Raw genomic sequence first — 14,236 nt, 5'->3', positions numbered from 1 at the left:
TCTGACTAGGTTGGGACACAAACCGCTGCATGTTGCTTAAGCATCTGAGTCCAGGGGCAGCTCTGCGATTGGCCACCATCCCGAGAGTGGGACGAGAGGCTGCAGACAGCTGTGTCCTTTTCGGGGTGCCAATGGAAGCCCTGGAGCAGAATGAAGCCTGTCATCCTCACAGCCACAGCTGATGGCTGCACTGTCACAAGAACCTGAAAATACAGTAATGGAACTTGCAGTCAGCAGCTAGAGGCTATGGTCACTGGGTAGATACAGTGATAGTCTGCCATTGTCCGCTAACAGTTGTAATAGAGCCTCAATAAAGAGGTCATCATGAACTATTATTGATCCGTTTTCAGCTGCACAGAATCCTTCCTCAACAAAGAATCCTAGACCTCACCAAATCCCTCGGAACTGTCCTGTTGTAATTGGTGTCCTCTGGACCATCTATGAGTGTTCCATTATTATAGAGGAGATGGCTCACTTTGAAATTATCACTCAGAAACTTCCTCAGCTGGCATGGACAGTGCTCGTCTGGTACAAGCAGTAGTGTGAAGATGAGAAGTGAGTGTGTGAGGAAAAACTGAGGAAAAAAGAAAAACAGGAAAAAGAAAAGTTGTGACAAACAAATGAGTTTCAAAAAGAAAACTTAAATACTGCTGTTGGTAAACAGGCACTGAAAAGATGGAGGAAGAAGAAAAAGAGGAAAATGGACTGTCGACAAATTACTGGATGATTGAAATGAGTGCTTAAAAGAAGCAGCCAAGAAAAAGGACTTAATGGGAGTTAGTGCAGCCCAAGCACTGATGCAAAGTGCTACAAACATTAAGAAACAAGAAGGTAAGAAAATTAAAAACATAGAGAAGGTGCAGAAAACCAGTTGATAGCTAAAAAGTAGCGTTATAGCTCTTTCTTTCCCAAAGAAGCAAATACAGAGTGAAACTTACTGACTTAATTTTGTAAAGAAAGCTATGCAACTTTCCCCATTACATTTCTAAATTAGAAGTATAAATATTTTGTTAGTATTACTATGAAAATGGTACTGTACAGCTGCATTGTGAAGCTTTTATAAAACAAAGAAGCTGTAACTTACCAAGCGTTGGTATGTTGATAGGAGACAATAAAAAAACACACACACAAAAATTTCAAGCTTTCGCAAACCACGGTTGCTTCATCAGGAAAGAGGGAAGAAGAGGGAAAGATGAAAGGATGTGGGTTTTAAGGGAGAGGGTAAGGAGTCATTCCAATCCCGGGAGCGGAAAGACTTACCTTAGGGGTAACACACACACACACACACACACACACACACACACACACACACACACACACACACCCATCCGCCACACATACACAGACACAAGCAGTCTGCTTGTGTCTGTGTATGTGTGTGTGTGTGTGTGTGTGTGTGTGTGTGTGTGTGCGCGCGCGCGCGCGCGCGCGAGTGTATACCTATCCTTTTTTCCCCCTAAGGTAAGTCTTTTCGCTCCCGGGATTGGAATGACTCCTTACCCTCTCCCTTAAAACCCACGTCCTTTCATCTTTCCCTCTCTTTCCCTCTTTCCTGACAAAGCAACCGCCGGTTGTGAAAGCTCGAATTTTGTGTGTATGTTTGTGTTTGTTTTGTGAGTCTATCGACCTGCCAGCACTTTTGTTTGGTAAGTCACATCATCTTTGTTTTTAGGTATATTTTTCCCACATGGAATGTTTCCATCTCCCACGTTGAATGTTTCCCTCTATTAGAAACATTCCATGTGGGAAAAATATATATAAAAAAACAAAGTTGCTGTGACTTACCAAACAAGAAAGCGCTGATAGATCCTTATCCATCCACAGATATACAGACACAGGTCTTTGAACATTTCCTGTAACAAAGTGTTTGAAGTCACGCTGGTACGTTCTGTTGCTGTGTGTTCCCATTCCATGATTAATGTGATTTTAAGAGAAGTAATAAAATGGAAAGTAAGCGTTTCCGGACACATGTCCACAGAACATATTTTCTTTCTTTGTGTGTGAGGAATGTTTCCTGAAAGTTTGGCCGTATCTTTTTGTAACACCCTATATTATATATAATAGAGGGAAACATTCCATGTGCCGCAGTCTCTCAGCCACATACTCCCAACGATCAAGTACCACGGTCATGGAACCCTTGTCCGCCGGAAGAATGACGATAGATTGGTCGGCCTTCAGATCACGGATAGTCTGGGCTTCAGCTGTGGTGATGTTGGGAGTAGGATTAACGTTTTTCAAGAAGGATTAAGAGGCAAGGCTGGAAGTGAGAAATTCATGGAAGGTTTGGAGAGGGTTATTGTGAGGAAGAGGAGGTGGGTCCCGCTGTGACAGAGGACGGAACTGTTCCAGGCAGGGTTCAGTTTGGATAGTGTCTTGGGGAGTTGGATCATTAGGAGTAGGATTAGGATTACTTTTCTTCGTGGCAAAGTGATATTTCCAGAAGAGATATACATGGGTGTGGGTGTGCGCACTGAGTAGAAACATGTCAGTATTATTATAACCAAGTGCAATGATTTTCCTGGTTATTTATTTTTAATAATAATATTATAAATACATGCAATATTTTTATGTAGTGGTTACAATCAAAACAATAAATAGGTATGAGTTGGTTGGCTCTGGGGATGGTATAAACCAGATTTTTAAAAAACTGCTTGTGACCCTTCTGTTGTAATGATAAATTTCTGTCAGTATTTAATGTGTTTCTTTTATGTCCAAAGTCAGTTTCCATAATCAAAATGATAAGTAAGAAAGTAATTATAGTCTTAGGTTTGCTTTCCAGCCTTGGTCATGATCTAGTCTGAGCTCTTTTAGTAACCTTTTAATGTCAAAACAATTTGCAGACATTACCTTCTTGCTTATCGAATGCTGACAAAGGAACATTTCTTTACCTAAAGGATGTTATGGTGGTATTTTCATATAAAAGATTCTGTTCTTGTAAAGTGGAACTAAGAAGTTCAGCTTGCTGCTTCGAGATGCCTAAGTTGCCAGATGAAATGGGCTTCCTTAGAGTTTTCAGGTTCCTAAGTGGGATCAAAGTTACTATAAGAAGCATCCTAAATTGAATCTCTCTCATCACTTTATCCTGTGACTTCAGTATCTTCCCATTGTAATGGATGTGTTTGTTGTGGAACTTGTCTAATGGCACATTAAAATAGATAATTTTATTCTTTTGGTTTTTGCAATATCCTTCAGTGCTCATTGTGTAAAAGTAACAGTCATCAAAATGGTTAATTGTTCTAGGCGCGCAGTCCGGAACCGTGCGACTGCTACGGTCGCAGGTTCGAATCCTGCCTTGGGCATGGATGTGTGTGATGTCCTTAGGTTAGTTAGGTTTAAGTAGTTCTAAGTTCTAGGGGACTAATGACCACAGCAGTTGAGTCCCATAGTGCTCAGAGCCATTTGAACCAAAATGGTTAATTGACTCGCACCAAAACATAGGTGCAGCAAAATGGCATTGAATTCTGTTACCATTCATGCACCTTATTAGAGTTTGTCACATGTACACAACAAACTTGTGGAGTTCATTGTTTATCTTGATCACGTAATCCTTACTGAGAATATAAGAAATATACTTTTCACACGTCTTTTCATATCTTTTCATATTGGCCTTTCAAAACAGAATAGTGACAAATATAATGAAATGTATTCAGTGATCTTTTGGACGTTTTTTGATTTTATGTACCCATTACAGAACTAAACTGTTTTTGAGAACTTGAGAACTAACACAATTCTCATTAACCACTGAACTGAATTTGCAAATTTTGTTGAGCTGACAGGTGACGAAACATCTCTTATTTCCACCACTGATGACTCATTAGTGTTGCTAACTGCACTACTAAAAATTTCCAATCCGAAGTACAGAATAAATCCAATGATGCTGAAAACAGAACAAAAAGCACATATGATATGACTGTCTTAGTAATTTATGTTTTAGTAGTTACTACAATAGGGAAGCAACAATGGTATTTTGTTTCATGTTACAAAATAATTATTGACCCGTATTATTCCTAACAGTTACTAAATAATACTGAAAAATTCCTCTGTTTCAGACATTTCTAAGTAATTTTCAAATTTTATGTTCTGTTTGCAGTTGGAACACTTAGCCGGCTACAGCTTCAGTTCAAGATCAGAAACTAGGACCACACACGGAAAAAGGCCTCCGTCTCCACCGCCGGCGAGCAAGTCACTGAAATTTTCACCCAAGCGCCCATCCCTGGATGACCGCATTGAGATGGAACTGGGTGTTCGCAAGGCAGCACCAGCACCACCACAGCAGCAGCAGCAGCAGCAGCAGCCGCAGCCGCAGCAGCCGCCGCCACCTCCACCACCGCAGTCACCGGCCCCTGTCCCACAGTTTCATCAGCAACAGGGACCATACAATTTCCCATTCCCGCCCAACTACTATGGCCCCCAAACTCCTCAAATTACCAGTCCGGCTCCTCTGTTCCAGCAAGGCTTCAACCCTCTGCACTGCCAGGGGCGTCCTCAGTTCACCTGTCCCCCGCCACCCATCGTGCGCTACACTACACCGCCACCGCCTATCCAGAATAAGAGGCCGCCATTGCTGCCTACTCCTACGCACTTCCGGCCACGAATGGAGATGTGGGACACGAGCCCAGAGGCCATGGCGGCCATTATGAGGGGCACGCCTCCTCCACCTCCACCGCCTGCACAACCCCCACCTCCCATACAACCCCCACCTCCTGTACAACCTCCACCTCCAGTACAACCCCCTCCTATGCAACCCCCACCTCCGGCACAACCTCCTCCTCCTGTACAACCCCCGCAGACACCTCCACAGCAGCACTTTCACAATTCGCGAGTTGTTCAGGTGAGGAAATCTTCTGTATTAACTTTAGCAATATTGTGCCTCTTGTTCTCGATGATTATTTTGTACGTCTTGAATTTTGTTAATATCTTTGAACTGCTTTATTCTTATTTGGCAGTATTGTTGAAGCTTTTTGATCATAACTTAATTATTTATTATCTGTTTATTAAAATTATTAATTATTGTTCAGCCTTCTGTTTCCAATGTTATAACTTGGTCAGCGGTGATATCCACAGTTTTCAATGAGAACAGATACCAAATGAATATTCATATTTCCCATTAATTTTGCCTCAAATACGTGTATCACATATACAGTATGAGTTCTAAATCCACCATCATGCTTGTTTACTGAGAGTTTTGGTGTAAGAACACCTTAGTGGGAAGTGGCTCATTATAGAGTAATTTGTTCAGTTTAAGGGCTCTGCTCAGGGTAGTCAGCTATATATTTAAGGCCTTATCATGATTTTAATTTGTTCAGTTTAAGCACTCATCATGTAGCAATTTGTTCAATTTCAATGCGTAAGGGTATAGTTTCAGGAGGGATACTGCTGAGTTGTCAAGTATGTTTCATGTATTTTCTACTCTTCAATTTTTTAGAATTCCAGAAATTTCTTGTTGTTTTAGTGAACAGTTAAATTTTTGGAATTTTGTGTGGTAAGAACCTATACTGTATCCTGCTACTGCAGAATAATACTGCAGCATTAAAACATGAACGAGAGAAAAAAACTAAAATAAAACTTAAATTGCAAATGAAATGCACCATATAAAATAACACAGTGCACATACAAGCGTCTGCCAACAGCAAAATGTGTCAAAGGCTTTAGGAAGACTGCAATGCTACATAACAACAAATTGCCTCCCATGAGCATGATGTCACAACTGTTTACATTAGATTCATTTAAGCAGTTCCGAGCAGGCTCGTGCACACGTGCAGTTGAGTTGCATGTGAGTAATACCTTCTCCTGTTTCTATATACAGAAATGTGGCTGTTGTGTTGTGTAAGCAGCAATAGCAGCAACCAGCCACATGGGGTATCCGGAAAATTTTTACTGGCACGCCCAAGCTGCCAGATTCACATGTGCGCAGCAGGCCCGGATCTAGTGGAGGGGGACAGCAAACCATAGTATCTGAACCAGGCAGCAATTTCGGGGCGAGGGGGCAAATTCATATTCTTGAGGGGAAAAAAACCTTCTTTTACAAAGCACCTAGCATGCAGCACACGTCGGTGTATCGATTATTCATATGATTTTGAAATGCACCCCTGCTGGTTTTTGGACATTTTTGAACACATTCTAAGTTGATTTCCGAATTAATTATAAGTTTATTTTTGAATACGTGCATAGTGCATGTGATGTCTCTGCGAGGGGAATCCTCGTCGCATCTAGACATGAACTTCCTGCAGACAAACTGAGCGAAATAAAGCCGAACTGGTGAATGCCACCTGCTGCTTGTTTATGTTGTTGATTCGGTTTGCAAAATTTCAGCATAGTTGTAATTTCTAACGAAATCCATAGATTCAGACTACCAGAGTGGAAATGAATGACTAACAGGAATAACAGGTAAGAAAGATTATGTATTATCTTCTCGGTGTGTTCAAGAAAGAGAATTCTGACAGGAAATTTTTTGCCAGATCGCTACATTAGACAGGGCCAGTTGTAGTCCCCAGCTAGCAGGTGCTTAAGTTCCATTCTGGGAGTAGCGTGAAAAATGCATTGTACAAACACGTAATAACGCCTAACCAGAGAATAATCGCTGGTTAACTAAACTGGTTATTGTGGCAGGGTTAGTAAAGTTAAATGGAGAATGAGTTTTGACAGTAGTAGGAATAGTTACAGAATTAGTGATGACAAGATTGTTTGTTAGAACGAAGAAGGAGAAAAAACGGGGACATCACACAAATTATGGAAGAGTATGACGATTCCAAATTTATACAAAAATTTCGTTCTACTACTCTTCAGTTTCATGCATGAGAAACTGGAGCATATGAATGAAATGTGGAACTATTTCCAAACATAAAGCTTTTTGACTGAAGTAGGCCAAATAGGTATTTCAAATTGGTATGAATGTGAATTATATCATCATACTATAAAAATTATCATCGTTGCCGAAACAGTCTCGCTTGTTTGGTGTGTGTTACAATTGCTGCAATATTAGAAATGCTTATTTTCTTTTATGCAGGACACAGTGACAAAATAGAGGTAGTCAGATCGAGAAACCACACCAGTCTTGGTACTATTTGTATTAACAGCTTTTTCAGAATTAGAAGACATTTTGATTTTTCATGTAGCAAAACGTTTGACAAACTTTTTTTAATCTTTCGCAGAAAGGAAAGCATGCCATATAAAGCTGTAGCGAGATTAGAGAGAAAAATCGTGAGGACCAAAGTATTGAAAAAATGTGTATTGTCTTACCTGTCTCTTGCCTTTACTGGTTTTAGGTATCCTGTATTTACTTTTATGTCACACAGAAGAGACAGTTATTGGCTAATAGGCAATAAAGAGTCCTCATTTTGTGAAGAGTTCTTAATTTCCGTTGTCCTGAAATAGTTTGATGCCATCCATTACAAAATATATACCTTTGAGTTCCATAGAGTGAAATACAGTGATGTGCAGTTGTTTGAAGAGGCGTGGCACTTAAGACCAAATAACATCTCCTACATTTCCTCTAAGATATATGTTTTATGTATCAGACTCGTCTGAAAGATGTGCACTACAAAATGAACTTATTTTTGAAACGTCTTCTGTCTCTCTCTCCTCTCTCTCTCTCTCTCTCTCTCTCTCTCTCTCTCTCTCTTTATTTTTTTAATTTTAAACGTTTTGATGTACAGACCAGTCTGAGTTTCCTCATTGTTTACTGCTGTCACATCAAACAAACAGATTTCTGTGGCTCGGAGCTATCAAGCAAATTAAAATACATTCACATAATTACAGAAGGCTAAAATGTGTTACTGCTTTCAGATTTTATTTTATTTCTACCTTTATGACAGTCAAGCATTAATCAACTTGCAGAACAATGAAGTTATTTTTGTCGGTTTGCTAAAGAAATTTGGCTTTTATCAAGCTTTCCTGCTTAAACAGTAAATCTATTTGAAATGAGGTGTTTAATTCCACACTATTGGCTAGTTTCAACTGTTTGCTGCATTTTGAGTCCACGTTTTCATCTTCTAACACATATTGAATTATGCCATAATAAATAATGAAACATGAGATAATACAGTACTGGTACTCCAAGAAAATTTACATTCCAAAAACCACACCGAAAAGCTTAATATTAGGTCGAGGCATACGAATGTGCACTTAAGGCGAATTTGCATTTCATTATGGTTCGTGAAATTCCGACGCTCTTGGAGTATCCTCTGATGTGTTGTTTCTTTTATGACATAATGTAAGATCTTTTAGTGTTTTACACATACGAACATACGGGCTTCCTATGTCACCGTAGCTGTGCAAGCGCGGTGACGCCTCTAATCTGGTGCTCTCTGGCTACTGCTGAAATGAATCTATTTCTAACAGGTAGTGGGGAAATATTGCGAATTGTGGTTCAAAAAGCGTTATTTTCAAAGTAAATTTCCTTTTACGCAAGATGGATTATGTGCGAGAATGTACAATGAATTTTTTAAATCGCAGAGCGTTTGCTCTCATTTAAAAATCAACTCTTTGATGATGAGACATTTAGAAGAATTTCAAGCCCAGAAAATCAATATTGTTTTTCTGGTTGTTCTGCTGAAGTGGTGTTTCCATTTTGTGCACAATATTTTGATGACTTACTGAACCATCTTCTTCAGGTGCTACTAGTTTTGCTGTAAAGTATACTCATTGCGTGGATTCAAACCAGACTTAGAACTATTTTCGGTCTCATGCTGCTATTTATAGCAGAGTGCCATTCGTGACATCCACCACACCTTTTGATGCTCTTTTCTGATATTCTGTGAAATGTGTAGCAGTTGAGACTGAGGAAGAGAATCCAAAAATCACTTATCTACCTTCCAGACTCCTTGTGATCTATGACATCCAGTGTATTTTATTCCCCACATTCCATACAAATGTGGCATGTCTTACACAGGATGAACTATCGAAACAGTTAAAAAGATGTGCACGGAACATCAACAAAATCCCCAAGTAACCAAGTAAATGAACTGTTGCCTAGCACTGACTGGAGTATATCATGGTGCAAATGCAAAGTTTCTGAGACAGTGTAATTAAGGAGGCTATCGAAATAAAGATGTCTGAAAACCTAATAAACAGGGACAGATGGTTCAATTTAAATAATGGGATCCAGCACTAGAGTTATTAAAATTTCATTAACCGCCAGATCCACTAGAGTTGGGAAACACTGAGAGAACTAGAATTTCAAAAAGAATATCAGTGCAAGCTCTGAAAAACAAGAGCATAAGGCATCAAACTCTGCTATAAATAGTGGCTCGAAATCGACAGTAGTTTAGTCTGGTTGGAACTCAGGCAGCGAGTACATGTAACTGCGAAACTGGTAGTGCCGGAAGAAGATGGTTAGGCCAGTCGTCAAAATATTGCACATAAAATCGGAACAAGTCTGCAGAAGACATGGAAGCACATTATTAATTAACCAACACAATTGCCTTTCTTGTAACTTTGTTCGCTATGAAGGTTTGAAAAGCAGTATAAAAAAAAATAAATAAATAAAAAAAACATATTTTTTACTTTGTAATCCCTTCCTCTACCTGAGACCTGTTCAGGAACACATCACAAAGTACTATTCATATAAACATGATGTTGAAAACACAACATAAAATTGTCTTTAACTCTTGTGTACTGGGACGCAGTACAGAAGTATGCAAAGCAATGTAACTCTCCCACCTGTTGGGAGTTGACACTAAACAAAACAATAATGTTTTCTTATTTACAATAAGGGTACATGTAGTTTAGTACTATAGTACTTTTAAATGATATGTTGTGTAAAGTTACGGCAACCCTTGATCAGAAATTGCATCAGCATTACCTACATTTTGTAGTGGTTGAAAATAATCTCAGTGTTACTCAAGCTGCAGAACTTCACAAAAAGAGATATGCTGGTAACCACCCACCTTTTTACAATTACTGTTGCACTAACTTGTCTTCTCCATAGTTGAGTAGCATTTGTACACTCATTTCACTGGTGTACATTGTACTTGCACAACCTTCAACTGAAGACAGTTGACTGAGTGACTGGTGTGAATTTTCCTTCTGTTTCCATTCATTTACCATCAACTCCAGTGAGTGGACACGTTAACTTACCCCTCAGTTTTTCATTGTATGCTAGTACGGGAGAGCTGAAGTCAGTTTTGTGTTACCTTTTTCTATAACATCATGTTTTCATGAATGGTACCCTCTGATAAGTTTTTGAACAAGTCTTGAAGAGAGGAAGTGGATTACTGAATAAATAGTACAGGAGGCTATTTAATAAAGAATAACAGGACGCTATTTCATGCATGCTAACTGTTCCAGATTATCCATAATCGTTACAGATTCGTCACCTTAATTAGAGTGAAGAGGAGTTACTAAAAATTATGGAAATAGACATTTTACTGTTTGATGTTAAAAAAATAATTGGAAAAGGTACTGTTTGCATTTTGCTAAACATGTGCCACTAAAATGTTTTATAGATTGTAATGATTTCCTTCCTCAGTACACAGTAAATCTGTTTACTATTGATTTTGTCACTGTGGTGTACTAAAGGTGCATTTACACTGAGTTCAAAACGTGTTCCCAACAGTGTGAATTTTAAAATTTTCCTGGTGAATTGACTGTTCAAACAAATTTCGGGCTTGTAGCCAGTTGTCGTTCAATACTTCGCACGATATTTCAACTGGGCACCTGCCAGTCATCTTCAGGTGAGCTGTCGCAGACTGGCGAAAACGTCCTCCGTTCCGCAATATATAGCTTACTGTAACTATCCTGCGCATGCATCGAAAACTTGATAGATGAACCACACTGTCTGCTGGCAGCGCCCTCGCTGGTGGAATAGCAGAACTCAGTCGCCCTCTGCATTGCTGTTTGCCTCGGCCGTCGATACTCTCTGTCGTCTTCAATTTGAGCAAATCGTAGAGATGATGGGATTCCATGCACTGTCCAGCTGATAGCCGCTGTCACGGTTTAACAGGTTTTCTGCCAGGTGTATTTCTACGGATTCCTTAATAATGGAACCCTAGAAAGACGTTGCAGTGGAGAAAACCATTGTTTTCTCATACTCCATTGAATGTCCAGTAGAAATACAATGTTCAGCAATAACGGACTTGCTTGGCTGCAAAAGGTGGGTGTAACGTTGATGTTCAGTGAAGCATTCTTTCAAGGTGCGTGTGGTTTGACCTATGTACGCCATACCACATTGGCATGGTATCTTGTAAATCCTGGTCTTTCATAGTAACAGATTGTCCTTAACTGATCCCACAATGTCCGCAATCTTCAATGGTGGGCGGAATATAACGAATGTTCCCAAGATTGTTTGTGACTAATACTGGATGACAATGTTCGCAATGTGTTGGCAACACAAAACCCGGTTCCATAGTTGTGTCAGTACAAATCAGATTAACATTACTCCTGGCCTGCTACCGCTAAAAGCTGCTACCCAGTGCTAGTGTTTATTTTTGTTCTGTAGTGTAGCATGCTGTTTTTATGTGTGTTCTTTTACAAGTGGACAAGAAGCAAAATTTATGAATTTTGTCACTCTCTATGAGACAAAAAAATATCTCTGGAATATTTGGACTCACAGTTATTGAAATATTGTACAGAAGCATTGATTCCCTAAAAAAGAGTGCTGTGTTACTTTGCTCCAACAGCAGTGCCAGATAAAAAAATTAAGTCTCTCGTTTCGCAATATCGCAGCAACAGCAGTAACAACAGGATTTGTTACCTGACTCTGAAAAAAGTTTTTGTCATCAAGTTCAGTGAGCTGCCACCTTCTGAAAGAGCAGAAAGGGGGGGGGGGGGGTTAATTGTGATACTTTCTATGTGGCAGATATGAATGCCTATATGAGGCAGCAGTCAGTAGTAAATGTGGATGTGGCAGAGGGAACATCAGATGCCAATTGCAGATTCTCCTGTCATATTCACTGGAAGTGAGTCTGAAGAAGTGTTCTTTAATGAAAATGATAATTGGATTAATTTTACTATGAGCATAGAAATAAATATATCTTCTTTATTTAGGGTTAGAAAATCTCTAAAATATACCATTTAAGAGTCTATATCAGGCTTAGCTTGTAATTTTTAAAATTCTCTTCCTGGAAACTGGATGCCCCTTCATTTGTCATGTGATTACTGACAATCTATTCTCAAGTTTGACAGCTGTGCTACTTAAAAATAATGCACCGCTTTTCATATCTTTGAAATAAAGCTACAAAATAGGAAATCATGTTGATTAATGTTCCCTTGGTAGTTAATCAGTATTTGCTTAACAGATTTGCTTTTGCACAAAATATTACTTGTGGTGCTCAAGGTAAGTGAGGCAACCTGTATTAAGGCTGACAGCAAATTTTCTCCAAACAGAAATTTGAGGTTATGAGTAGGGCCTGAATTTTTATGACCTAAAAAAATTAAAAAAGCAAACAATGCAAGTATTGGTGGGCTAAAACATATGTAAATATTAATTTAAATATAAAATATGAGTTTATACAAGTTTAATAGCATGTAGGCTTTCACGGCTGGCGTCTTCAGTAATTAAAACTTCCAGGCTAAGAGGCCGTGGTCCAATAGTAGAAATACTTCTCCCTGACGTTTCGTTGCCAGCTGCAGGCAAACATCATCTGAGGTGAGTCTACGACTGGCTGCTAGGCCGTGGAGGTCCTGTTTATATAGAGCGCGTAGTGGGTGCCACCACTCGTCACGTGTTGTCAACGGTAAAACTATCTCTGGCTGGCGTCATTACTCTCAATCGAAGGTAATCGATTGTCACATTTTGGTACAAAGTCGATCGCCGTATCTTATCTAACTTCAAGCCTTCTTCTTTCCTGTTAAAATTGTTGTGGTGTTCAAAAATCTCTACAGCCTCTCTATACATACGTACATAATAATGCGATGTCTTAGCTAGCACGCTTGTCTCACTAAATTTTATTTCTTGGTCACCCATTTCAAAAACATGTTCCACGACAGCTGATTTCTCTATATAAACAGGACCTCAACGGTCTAGCAGCCACCTCAGATGATACTGCCCGAGGCTGGCAACGAAACGTCAGGGAGAAGTATTTATACTATTGGACCACGGCCTCTTAGCCCGAAAGTTTTCATTACTTTATACAAGTTTATTTAAAAACATTATTGTTGATTTGATCACCTGCCACCCTACCTAAAACCTCTTTCCTCGTCACCTTAGCCAGCTTCATCCTGACCCACAACTTCTTCACTTTTGAAGGCCAGACATACCAACAATTAAAGGGAACAGCCATGGGTACCAGGATGGCCCCCTCGTATGCCAACCTATTTATGGGTCGCTTAGAGGAAGCCTTCTTGGTTACCCAAGCCTGCCAACCCAAAGTTTGGTACAGATTTATTGATGACATCTTCATGATCTGGACTCACAGTGAAGAACAACTACAGAATTTCCTCTCCAACCTCAACTCCTTTGGTTCCATCAGATTCACCTGGTCCTACTCCAAATCCCATGCCACTTTCCTAGACGTTGACCTCCATCTGTCCAATGGCCAGCTGCACACATCTGTCCACATCAAACCCACCAACAAGCAACAGTACCTCCATTATGACAGCTGCCACCCATTCCATATCAAACGGTCCCTTCCCTACAGCCTAGGCCTTCGTGACAAACGAATCTGCTCCAGTCCTGAATCCCTCGATCATTACACCAACAACCTGAAAACAGCTTTCGCATCCCGCAACTACCCTCCCAACCTGGTACAGAAGCAGATAACCAGAGCCACTTCCTCATCCCCTCAAACCCAGAACCTCTCACAGAAGAACCCCAAAAGTGCCCCACTTGTGACAGAATACTTCCCGGGACTGGATCAGACCTTGAATGTGGCTCTCCAGCAGGGATACGACTTCCTAAAATCCTGCCCCGAAATGAGATCCATCCTTCATGAAATCCTCCCCACTCCACCAAGAGTGTCTTTCCGCCGTCCACCTAACCTTCGTAACCTCTTGGTTCATCCCTATGAAATCCCCAAACCACCTTCCCTACCCTCTGGCTCCTACCCTTGCAACCGCCCCCGGTGTAAAACCTGTCCTATGCACCCTCCCTCCACCACCTACTCCAGTCCTGTAACCCGGAAGGTGTACACGATCAAAGGGAGAGCCACGTGTGAAAGCACCCACGTGATTTACCAACTGACCTGCCTGCACTGTGACGCTTTCTATGTGGGAATGACCAGCAACAAACTGTCCATTCGCATGAATGGACACAGGCAGACAGTGTTTGTTGGTAATGAGGATCACCCTGTGGCTAAAC

General features: G+C 40.3%; 1 protein-coding gene across 6 annotated transcripts in view; it reads left to right on the top strand.

The window, feature by feature from the left end:
* The window catches only part of LOC126293740 (serine-rich adhesin for platelets-like), a 396,910-nt gene that overhangs the window by 234,281 nt on the left and 148,393 nt on the right, over positions 1–14,236 (top strand). For all 6 annotated transcript variants that reach the window (XM_049987087.1, XM_049987088.1, XM_049987085.1 and 3 more), the window contains one exon: positions 4,091–4,831. In XM_049987087.1, coding sequence (XP_049843044.1) covers positions 4,091–4,831 — 741 coding nt within the window. The remainder of the gene's footprint in view (positions 1–4,090; positions 4,832–14,236) is intronic.

The sequence above is a fragment of the Schistocerca gregaria genome, chromosome 10, assembly GCF_023897955.1.
Source record: "Schistocerca gregaria isolate iqSchGreg1 chromosome 10, iqSchGreg1.2, whole genome shotgun sequence".
Classification (NCBI taxonomy): Eukaryota; Metazoa; Arthropoda; class Insecta; order Orthoptera; family Acrididae; genus Schistocerca; species Schistocerca gregaria.
This window is presented reverse-complemented; position numbering and strand designations above follow the sequence as displayed.